Below are 12,279 nucleotides of genomic sequence, written 5' to 3'. Positions count from 1 at the left end.
TTTTTAATGTGGTTGACATTATGGCTAGTTTTAGAACCTCCTTGGAAGTCTATAAAAGTGCAGTTTTCATTGCCTTAGGTGTTTTTATTTTAATAAAATATTGGTTTAAGTGTTATTAATCATCATAGAGTATGTGAGGAAAAGTATACTATTCACATTTGGGGACAGATATCTACCTCAAAGCGTGTGAGTATTATATACAAAGTATGTTGTTAAGAAATCACTGTTCAAGTCCTGTCAAAAAGCAATAATACTAATAACTGAAGAATTATAATATGTTAAGTACTTTTAATTTCTAAAAAAAGAAGTAAGAACAGTAAGAAGAACTTATTTGGTTTGTTTTAAGCTTGTTAAAGATCTAGTAATGTTCTAGAAGACTATAGGTTGTTTAGAAAGTCAGATAAAGGAGAGGAAACTCCTGTTTCCTGATCTCTTGATCAGACATGTTCTAAACCTCTATGAGTAGCTACCAGAGACTCAAGGAAATGGAGGTAAATAGTTCTCATCTTTCAGATTAGGTAGAAATAGTCTATAATTAACTGAGTAGGTGTTCAGTACCTAAAAAGTAATTCTAAATAGGAATTTTAGAAAACTTAGTTGAATGAAATAGAGACACATTAAAAAAAATGGGAGAGAAACAAGTACAGTTAGGAACTTATAAGCACATTCTGCTGGATCTGATTTTGTCAACCCTTGAATGTCTCTAGAAGCATACTTGGTATTTTGCCAAAGTAATATTGTAATAGGTAAGATTCAGAGAAGTGATATGGCTTGAAGTCATGCAACAAGTTAGTGGTAGAGTAGGACTAGAACTCAGGGATAGCGTTCTTTCCGTTAGTGTTCTTTTTGCTTTCCTTTGTTCAGATTCTTTAAGTCATATGTGCAGTTCATCATGGCCATTCTCTGCTCCATTCCTGAGAGGAGGGTAAGGAAAGAGTGAATGGTCTCTGTGCTCTTTTGAACCTAGGGAAAATGGAACCAAATTTAAGAAAATTGCAACAAGTGAGTTAGACCTCAAGATAAGGAAACATTAGTTTTTGGTCTAAGAATGCAAATATTAGACAGGGATTGATGTAAAGGGATCTAATGGTTTGGGAAGTAACTTTCTAGTCTGCCATTCTTAAGCTGTTGTTGATATTTATCCTGAATGCTTTCAGGAGAGATATAACAGTTAATCTAACATTTTGCCTCTGAAGGGTTACCAATTGCATACTTGCAATAAAGTATACTTTATGTGAAAACTAAATTGAATGTAATTTAATTTTGCCATGTTTCAAGGTTTTGTAAAACTTCTGTATGATATTGTAATAATGTAGATTGGGATGGATGTAGACTTTATGCTCTCTATATATCTATATATGTATACATATAAACATACACACATACTTATGTTGCTTGTGTATTCATGCCTTTGATTTTATTAGACTGATCTTAAAAGAAAATCCTGGTTCAGTGGGAATAATCTGTATGTGGAATTTTGCCATATTATGATAAATCAAATAATTTGATTTAATTTGGTAGAAATTTTGGAATTCCTATTTCTTGGTTTTAAATATATAAAGTATTTATAGAATATATTTATATAATTTTTAATAGAAATATTTAGAAAACTTACTGTGATAATGGGAAACTTTTGGAATCAATGTATTTTTTTTTTCTTTTTTCTATAGAAGCAGGGACAGATATCAAATGTTGTTTCCTAAGGCTGCATGTAGAGAAATGTAGAAAATATACTCTCCTATCGCCCCTTCCTTCTCTGATCCTTATTGATAAACTCTAAAGCAATGATATAGTGATTCCAAAAGTGAAAGTATATAACCTTTAAAAACTTTATCCTTTGGTTAAAATTACCCAGGCTGTTGTAGTGTTCTCACAGTGAGATTGCATGCCTTCTCTAAGTTTTACTTAATCATTAAAAAGAAACACATAAAACAAAGTGACTGAAAAATTAACAAAAACATGAACTGAAGGAACAAAGCGTGTTGTATTCTGTTTGAATAAGATGTAACTTTTTCAAGGTAGTAAACCAGATCTTTGCAGTTATCTTCTGCCTAGTGTATAATCTCGGTTCATTAAATACTTATGATTATAGATTATGATCATTTTTATGCCTAAAAGGTAAGCATTGAAATATTTAGCAGATTTAAAATAGTTTAAAAAAATGTTTAGAAATAAAATTAATTTCAGTTAACTTTTGAATTAAATGTTGTGATTCTTAAATGTATAGTCATTGTATAATGTATAGTGTGAATGTGTGCGTTTTTGACATTTGTAATTTGAATGAGATACAACCCTAGTTTCCCAGAACTCAGTTTCTTGTATCTATATAAGTAATTTTGTTTGCTCTTTGGGGAGCTTAAAGTTTTTGATGTTTAGAAACAAAATACTTCTAGTAGGTAACTAGCATGTGAAGCTTTTTCTTTTAATAATTGTTTTCAAGCTTTGTTTTTGGTAGGACAATATGTTTCTCTTTGTTTTTAATTTTATTTGCATGGTAAAGCATTGGAGGATTTTCTGAGGGCAGCAGAGAAGAAATTGTTGGAATGGTCTTTTTTTATTGCATTAAAATTAGTCAAAATTACTGTATTCAAATTTTAATGTATTTCTAAGAAGCATTTTGTTACAGTTATCAGTCATTCAGATGGATTATGGAAAGTTAATTTGGGGGAAGAAAGCTTTCTCCATTTCAGTGTCAATTAATTATTTCTTTATTGAAACAATGAATCACACTTATTTGAGTAATTGATTTTTCTAAAGATTTTGGACCCAAAGTTATATTTAGCTTAGAGTTATTAGTGAGTAGTCCTTAGGGTGTATATAGTGAGAAACATGGAAAGAAGGTGATATATGAGTAATTGCAATGTAGATGGACAGATACCTTTAAGATTTGAGTGGATAAACTGTTCAGTAGAGTGAATGCACCTTGCTTTATACATTGGTTGCATTGTAAGTTTAAACTTTTTAAACTAATTATATTTGAAGTGAAAAGAATGATTACTAAAACACCAAATTGTGAATACTTATTTTTAATTGGAAGCATTTAAAAAAATTTATTTTTCTTGGAGTATAGTTGCTTTAGTGTTGTTAGTTTCTGCTATATAGCAGAGCTATATAGCAAAGAATCAGCTATATGTTTACATATATCCCCTCTCTTTTGGATTTCCTCCCATGAATCCTTTTAAAACAAAAGGAAGGATTAATAAGATAGAGAATAAATTACAGAGACTAGAGAATATTATCACTGGTTACATATCAAAACAAAGTGAGGGCCAGTTCCTGGGAATTTTTTGAACACTTCCCTAGGTACCATCAGGGATTTAGAAGCTCTGTTTGAAATGGCTCCTGCTCTCCAGGAATTTACAGTTTAGTTGGAGAGACAACTGTTTAAAATGGAATATATTTTGTTTAAAAATATATATCATATTGAGAAAGTGCTGTAGAACTTCAAAAGGGAAGATGAGCTGATTGAAATATAAAGTATGTAGAAATGCTTCCTTCCTGTTCCAAGAAAAGGGAGTTAGTTCTCCCTAACTCCTGCAGAAGTTAGAGCTTGAGCTGAGTATTCGATAATATAGGCCATGCCATGGTATGATGTTTTCTTCTCTGAGAAATTGAATTACTTGGTCAACTAGTAGAGGTAGGCCCAGGCCTTGCACCCACATTATACAAGTATGTATTTCAGTGTCTCTCTGTGTGTATGTGTTTATACATACATTTATTTTTCAAATTATAGCTCCAAAAATATGTTAGTGCCAAAAACGGGGTAAAAGGGAAAGCATACTTGGAGAAGCAAAAAAAAAACTGGAGCATAGTTGGAGTTTTTATATGGGTATGTCTAGGTGGCCATCATGATAGGCTTTAAGCAGTCTTTCTCATTTTTCTTTTAAATACAGAGATTCTCTCTTTTTTTTTTTTCTCCCTTCCAAACTAATTTGAACGTGTTTGTGTTAGGAAATATAGAAAGTTGTGTCTGCTTCTCTCCAGGAGCAAAAAAGCTTGAAAAACTTCTGCTTCCAATACATCTTTATTTTTATATCATCCATTCAGGACGGCAGAGACAGAATACTGTTTTGATTTTCAACAGTGAGGGAAGGGCAGACATGGGGACATGACACATTTGTGCGTTCTTTTGTCTAGCAAGACTTAAGGGGCCAATTTTGTTATAAATTAGATAAGGAAAAGCTGATTGATAGGGCTTCTGACATAGTGATTTTTTAAAATTCTAGATACTATACTAACCCTTTAGATAGGTAGTTGTTTTTTTTTTTTTTAACTCGGAAGAAATGTTGTACAGGAGATCTTACAACCATAATCTGAAGTTAACTAATTACATTTGGCAGTTTTCTTTCAAGTATCCCTTAAAAATCAAATTTCTGGTAACATGTTTATCATCCTTTCAAATATCTTATTTGATGGCACAATAAATAGACTTGTTCTTGTACTTATTTTTTAATGAATACTTTTGCAAATTATGCTGAAATAAAAGTTGACATTCTGGTTCTGAGTTTCATTTGTAAGAATTAATTGTGTTTCTGGTTAGCTCTGTTAAAAGTACTAACTAGGAAATCTTAGTTTTTATAAGAGAATATAGCCATTAATTTTTTTCTACAGATTAGGCAACTGAAGATTTGTGAAAACAAAATGTATTGATCTCATTTATATTCCCTTGATGAAGGAACACATGCTGGTCTCCGCTCGCTTTCTGTCCACTAATATGAAATCCTTGTCCCTGCTTCCTTGCTGGTAGGTTTTTAGAAGTTCAGTGAGCAATGCAAATCGCCTGAAGGGTGGAAAATTCCCTTGTCACACAGATGCCCTTATCAGCAGCAACCAGATGGAGCTCTGAGCAGGAACATTATCAATGTTAAATTGCTTTTTCTCCCCCCTGAGTAAAAAGGATTAAAGCATTTCTTTAGAAATGGGTGGCAAATATACAGATTTAGAAATATTAATATTTTTAACAGTTTGCATTTATAAGTAAATACATGAAAATAATGTTTCGAAACATTCTATGTTCAAGATACAGCCAAAACCATCTCAAAATGTTTTGTTTTAAATAAAACTGGGTATTATTCTTTCCTGAATTTACTTGTAAAGAGTAAGCTTGAAATGTTGCTTTTTTTTTTTTTTTTAAGATAAAGGATATTTCACTATTAGTGTCATATACATATCTTGGATATAAACTTCATTTATTCAGTTTTAGTTGTGGAAAGTAAAGGTGTGTTTAAGTTTGTTAATAACGTTGAAGTAAAAATACACACAATCACTCAATTTTCATTTATTATCAAAATTAATTGGCTATTTTACTGTTACTGCTTTTGAGTAAATCTTTAGATTCTGCATCAGTTTGATTTTTGAAATGTCAATCTACTAATTATTGCTATTCTTTAAGCTAATAGTTGCTGAATATATTGTAATTCCAGATCTATATGAACAATACTATGTTTAGCAGTGTCAATAGTTATATATTTTAATAAAACTATAATTTTAGAAGTCTATAAAAGAAACTGCTGTTAATTATATGTGTTGTTCATATCCACTTTGATGTTAGTGATTTTGTTTCTTAATATTGGTTTCTATATGCCATCTAGGCTCCAATGAATGATAACCATTTCTCTGATAGAAAAAATTGGTGTGCCCTTGTGTTTTATATGCCAGTAACCACCTAATCAGTGGCTGACAGAGTACAGATTCTTTCATCAGATTCATATGCAGGTTTTTGAAACGTGTTGCAGTTTTTTTCCTTAAGGCATAGTTTTTAGTATTTGCCAACAGCTGGGATTTTGCAACAATTACACTGTGACATGTGCAGTTTTGCAGGTATAAATATGAACATATGAGTAAGGGTAGATAAACTGTTCCCCTTTTTTATTTCTAAGTATCAGAAAAAATATGATTGTTACTGATACTGCATAAACCATAATTTTGCAAATAAAAAAGTTGAAGAACTTTATTTAGGTTAATTCAGACATGCCAATAAAACAAAAGTATTGCTTTAACCTAATGACCGAGATGCATTTTAATGCTTTGCTTACAGAACCAACTTGGAACTTGAATTAATTCATCGAGGAGGGAATTTATGTTCAGGTGGCGCAAGTACAGCTGGTAAAAGGTCCTGTTTAAGTAAGTATTAAGCAGTGCTAACTTTAAAAAAAATTCTAATTATGTCATGAAAGCACATGCAGGCAAAGTGGTCTTTTAGTGTATTTTCAGATTCTTTTTATGTTTTGTATAATCACTTTTAATAGTGATTCTATGCTTTAAATCATTAATCATGTACTTAAAAGAATCATGAATATTTAGCTCTTTCTATACTGTGATTACTCAGTAAGTAAATGTAATTAATCAGAATTACATTGGTTCAAAATTAAAAGTGTATTCTTCTCAACTATAGATTGTCCTCAAACTTAAATTCCTTTAAAGAATTTTTATGTTGTGTGGACTTAAGAAAAACTTTTTATAAAGACAATTTGTGTCGCCTATGGATTATAGCTGCTATTATTCAGTAAACAGATTTGTACTGTATTTTGATGTATACAAATATATTAAAATGGTAGATGTTTGCTCTTATTTATGAATATGTTAAAATACTAGTAATTATTTAAAATCAATATTTTTTTAAAAATTTGTGTATTATTTTAGAAAGATATATATGTAATTTTAGAATTATTTCAAAGCAAAGGACTGATCAAAAATACCTTGCAATTTCTAATAAAAAGAGAATAACTTGTGTTAAACCAAGTTAATTTTGAAATTCTTACTAGTTGTATTAGATTTTTGTGTTATCACTTTGTACTTAGAAATTTAAGGTTTTGAAAATTATTGTTTACTAAGTATGTAATCTTTATTAACCCCTTGATGTAGGCACTTAAACACTACTTACACCTAGTGATTTAATATGTTTTATAGGGGAAACTGTTAATAAATCGGAGTACTAGCTTCTAGTCTGTTTCAATTGGTAGAAACTATAATTTCACTTTTATTCTTTCTTGTTAATTTGTTGTTTAGTATTGGTTGATGTAATAGTTCAGAAACTGTTATATTAGAAAGTGTTTAGTAAAGGAATTTTAGTTTTATGTTCAAAATCTACTTTTTTTTCCCCTGAGGTACTTAAATTTATACAGAGGCTTGTAAATGGTGAATTTATCCAGAATGCTAAAATTAGTAGTAAAAGTCTTAACAGCATCCGCTTCAATTATCACCGTCAATTTTACTTTGAATTATTAAGTTGATAGCTGTTTCCAGGCTTTTGTTCTTTTTGTTTTCTAATTTAGTGAATATGAAATTTCAGTGTGACAGTATAGAAGCAGCCATGATGAAGCTTATCCTAAATATAAGTTAATACTGTTTTTAGTTTTCTTCTTTTCCTTATCAATTGTGTTAGCTTCCCTCCCAGCTTTATTAATATATGACTGACAAAACAATTTATGTATTTAAGTTGTACAACATGATGGTTTTGATTTTAGTTTTCATCTGACTTTTTATTGTGCAGCTACTTATGCGTTACTTATCCTATTTATTTGTAAAAGCAGCTCTGTGAATCATATGTGCAGAAAGTTATATGTTCTATAAAATCCCACTATATTGCAAGTATATAAACTTAATGTATTTATGATTTACTCAAGCCTAACTCAAACCTAATTTAACACAAGAACGTATTGATGGTGTTTCATAGATTCCTATGAAATATTAAATCAAATATCTCATTTTTTCATCTTCCCAGTAGTTCTCTAAGGGTATTAGTAAATAAAAATTCTCTTTTCTCTGGAGTCTGCTCACAAGTCGATATTTTCCTTTTCCCATTCATTAGTTTCTATCCCATTCATTAGTTTCCCTCTTAAATATATTATTTTAAAAAGTCTTGTCTTTTTTTCATAATATTTTGGTGAAAGAGAAAATACTCCACTAATTAAGCGAATGATAAGGAAAGTTACACTTTTGGAATAATGTTCCATCACAAATTCCTGATGAAATTTAAGTTTAGTCAAAAAAACATTTAATAAATTTTATGTGGAATGGTTTGTGTAATGCCTGATATATAATTGGGCTTCCCTGGTGACTCAGATGGTAAAGAATCTTGCCTGCAGTGTGGGAGACCTGGGTTCAATTCATGGGTCAGGACAATCCCCTGGGGAAGGGACTGGCTACCCACTCCAGTATTCTTGCTGGAGAAACCCATGGACAGAGGAGCCTGGCAGATTACAGTCCATAGGGTTGCAAAGAGTTGGACATGAATAAACAACTAACACACTGAGAGATAATTATGAATGGAGACACACACACACACACACACACACACACACACACACACCCCCCACACACAGTGGGGGTAGGTGGAGAAGAAGATTGTTCTATTAATAACAATGAAAGCAGAAAATATTATCAGCCAAATTTATACTGAAAAATCAAATAGTCTTGGAATAATGCTTTCAGCACTTTCATATTCAAATAAGTTTTTTTAGTACTGAGCAAAAGTGACCAGTACCCAGTCAGAGTAAAGGTTCCTAAATATGTATCTGGGAAATTTTCCGCAGTAAAAGATGAGCATTATTAATTCACATAGCAATATACTATGGTATTTTAGTAATACTTTACATTTGTAGTTTTAAAGTTTATAAAGTACTTTCACAGAAATTATTGTCTTTAGAATGATCATGTGAAATAGATGTTATCTCTTTTTCATAGAAAAGGAGACTGAACTTCAGAGTGATTGCATTGCCAAGTCATACAGCGGAAAATGTCAAAGCTTGCAGTTGAACTCAGCTCTCTGACATTAAATTCAATTATGTAAGACATACCTCTTACCCTTAAGTGTCCCAAAGGATGCAGTACCCTTACAAACATCCATCCATGCGCTTAGTCACTGCACACTGTTACTGCACGCTGTTGCCTTGGGCTCTTTTCAGGCTCTGCCATGCTGTCTGTCCTGTTAACTTGCTTATCTTTGCCAGCCTTTCACTCTGAATCTTATTTTTGTTTTGGACCACTCCTTTAGACATTTTCTCAAATCCTTGTTCCTTCTTTGGATACCAGTTGGTTCTCCTTTATTTTTCACCAGTTTGCTGGCTGGTTCCCTCTTACTTCTTCCCGCTTGATCCATCTGGATCAGCTCGCACATACAGCTCTGCTCCTGATTCTTGGGTCAGAACTCTGGACCTCCTCTTTATCCACTGGAAGCTCAGGCATTAAGGGCCTTGTATTCAGCAGATAAGACTGGTTCTAGATAATGTAAGATATAAAGTGTTAAGTTCTAAAATAGAGTATGGAAAAAGTTCTAGAAAATTTGGAGGTTTGGGATCATATCTAGCTTGTAAAATCAGTGAAGCTTTTGGTGTTTCTGAACAAGATTTTTAAAAATAAGTGAATTTGGAGTTTTTGTTACAAATTAGTATATATACAGATAAGTACCACAAATTTGGTTAGCAAGCAGATGTAAAATTGAAGGTATAACTTTCTTATTAAGAATAATGTTTTATTAAAGTTACTGGGTTAATTTATTCATTCAAGTGATTTGAAAAGAGACATGAGACTCCATAGATTCCAGTGAAGTTCACAGGCTTTCAATGCTTTTTTCCCATGATATTCTTAGTGTATTTCTCAAGTAGAAATTGTTGGAACAGTGACTGTGGTGGGGGGTGGGAGGAAGCAGCATCATTGATAAATTATTAATATTGGATAATTTAAAAAAATTATCTTTAGATAATTTTTGTAGTTCAACATTTTCCATATCTTTGGGTCTTAGCTTTCTGCTTATTACTGTAGTTTAAGCTGCAGTTCATATCACAAATGAATTTCATGATTTAGTAGAAATAAAAATTAAACTTCAGTCAAGAAAGCGTAAGGCAAACCCTTGCTTTGACCTTTTCTTTTTTTTTTTTTTTGACCAACAGCACATAAGCTTGTATTAATAGAGCAGAAAACTGAGTTCAACCAAATTTTTTTTTTCGTGCATTTAATCTGACCATCAGTTCAGTTCAGTTCAGTTCAGTCGCTCAGTCATGTCCGATAGGCCAGAGAAATTATTCTTTATGAGAACTTAGGTGAGAACTGCCAGTAAGCCAGTTCTGTAAAAAATGGCACACTGGAATATCTAATAAAGTTAGGTAAATGAAATTAAGAGAACAAATTAAATATTAGAAATCACAGGAATTGCTCCTTCAAATATCAGGGGCCTCCTTTAATAGTCTTCAGTGTAGCTCACAGGCAATAATCAAAATAGTTCAACCATACTGCACAACTCCCAAAGGAAAAATCTGAGGGAACTCATGGGTAATCTTCACAGCCTCATTGTAAAGTCCAGGATCAAAAGGATGATTATCTTCTCTAAACTGGACATAAGATGCACACATAATGGTTGCCTTGGCCGTTACTCTTCCAGCTACTTCCATGATTCCAGAGATTCCTTCATCAAGAGGCTCCATCAACTCAGTAGTTCCATTTTTTCCTTCATCATCTGAAAGAATAAACATTTTCCCAGTGGGATGAATCTTCTCCAGCCTCTCTACGAAGCAGACCGGCTGGTCGATGAACTGAGCTAGCATGCTGGCGTTGATTCGCGCCTTGGGCAACTCCATCACATCCACCATGATTGCAACTCAAGGCAGGCCTGACATTTTCATTTGAGGAGCTTTAACTTAATTTTTACATAATATATAATCTTTTTAAGAAATGATGCATACCGTGGGGGACTGCCCCCTGTGTTTGTTATTCCTAGAAAGGAATCCAGCTTAGACAGTGTCCATGCAGCTCAAAATAGTTGCTCAAAGATAAATTTTTGGTGAATTCAGAGTTAAAGAAAATTATTTTGATGTTAATTTCACCCTGTAGTAACACTCTATAAGGATATTTTTAAATACTGTCACAAAATTGCTATTCAGTAGTCTCATTTTTTAGCAGTGGTAAAATCGTGATATCTATGGCTTAGTAAGGTCTTTTTCAGGTTGAAAAACTGTGAATTCTACAAATAGGTTGAATCACAACTTTTGTTCTGTTCTTTTTTGTTACCTTGTAACAAGAAGAAAATTTGGCCACCACATTATTATAATGGTCAAAATGCATAAATGAATGTAAAAATGTAGAAATTGCCTTCAGAATCCATTCTTCATGAGTAGGCAGATAGTTTAATGGCAACCTCATTTAATCCCATGGATTCTGTTCTTCATAGTATCCAACCAGAGAACTGTTGTAAGAACCTAGTTGTACCATAGACTATAAATCTCAACACTACTGTTTCTACTACTGCAGTACTACCACTATCAAATTGGGGGTGGGGGTGGTTAAGGAGACTGCAAGCAAGGTGAAAGTTAATTTTCAGCCTAGTCTTTTTTAAGCACCTCATTTATTCTCTTGGCCTGTTAAAAGGGGAGGGGGGGTGGTTAGAAGGAGAAAATGGGTTTTATTCCCAAAGACTGATACAACTTTACTGAAAACTAAATACATTGTTAATGTGGGGAGGCCTGGGTTAGAGATTTTGAGGTTTAAGATTTTGAGGTTTAAGATTTTGTAGTTTAAGATTTTGAGCTAAGAGCCTTAGAGTGATTTCACCTATTCTTCAAAGTCTTTCTGCAGGTCCTGTACTTTGTGGCACAGGTAGCTAGGCCTTTCTGTGTTAATGGTTATTTCAGGAACTAAGTACCACTCATTTCCACTATCAGGCCATAGGAGTCCTAAGATCTTGCTTGGATTATGGCAGGGCAGTTCCTCTTCAGCAGTGCAATTAGAACCCTCTCCCCTGTCCGTCAGCTTGAAATGGGATGCTTAAATTAGACGTGGATTCATGGAGTATGTCTTCTTTGGTAAGGAAGAGATTAGGAGTCCTAAGAACTGACCTTTTTCTTTACCCTTCGTAGGACTACCTATGTGTGGAGTCAGAATTGTGCACCTCTTCATATTGTCCTATGCCATGCTGTAAAGGTGAAGGGGGAGGCTGGTCACTTAAACCTGAGGGTAGGAGAAGAAAATTCCATGAAACTAATACTGTGATGCTTGAGGTAACCAGAAACAATGGCATAATGTGCCTGGGAGTTTTGGAGGCATAGTAACTGCAGGAGAAGAACCCAGCATGAAAAGTGGGAAGTACTAAACATAGCCTTTTCTTTTGGTATTTTTGAATTTTCACAAGGGATAATTAAAGCAAAGCTCATATACTTTAGCTTGTAAGTATATCCCTTTACTAACTAGGAGCAACATAGATAGAAAATAAAGAGGTGGGGTTGGAAAGAAGCAACATAGAATACAGTGTTGGAAGGAACACTGGATTGGAATTAGAAGATCTGAATT

The 12,279-nt window shown here is 32.9% G+C and overlaps 2 protein-coding genes across 2 annotated transcripts in view; one reads left to right on the top strand and one right to left on the bottom strand.

Moving 5' to 3' along the window:
* Positions 1–12,279, top strand: part of UBR3 (ubiquitin protein ligase E3 component n-recognin 3) — a 199,405-nt gene that overhangs the window by 152,235 nt on the left and 34,891 nt on the right. Inside the window, exon 31 of the mRNA XM_052658353.1 lies at positions 6,038–6,123. Within this exon, the coding sequence (XP_052514313.1) occupies positions 6,038–6,123 (86 nt within the window). The remainder of the gene's footprint in view (positions 1–6,037; positions 6,124–12,279) is intronic.
* Positions 10,213–10,586, bottom strand: LOC128065218 (replication protein A 14 kDa subunit-like). The gene has a single exon (XM_052658366.1). It carries the CDS (start codon positions 10,584–10,586, stop codon positions 10,221–10,223), a length of 366 nt encoding a protein of 121 aa, XP_052514326.1. The 3' UTR covers positions 10,213–10,220.

This window comes from Budorcas taxicolor, chromosome 2 (assembly GCF_023091745.1).
Source record: "Budorcas taxicolor isolate Tak-1 chromosome 2, Takin1.1, whole genome shotgun sequence".
NCBI lineage: Eukaryota > Metazoa > Chordata > Mammalia > Artiodactyla > Bovidae > Budorcas > Budorcas taxicolor.
Note: the sequence above shows the minus strand (reverse complement) of the source record. Positions and strands in the feature narration are given on the sequence as shown.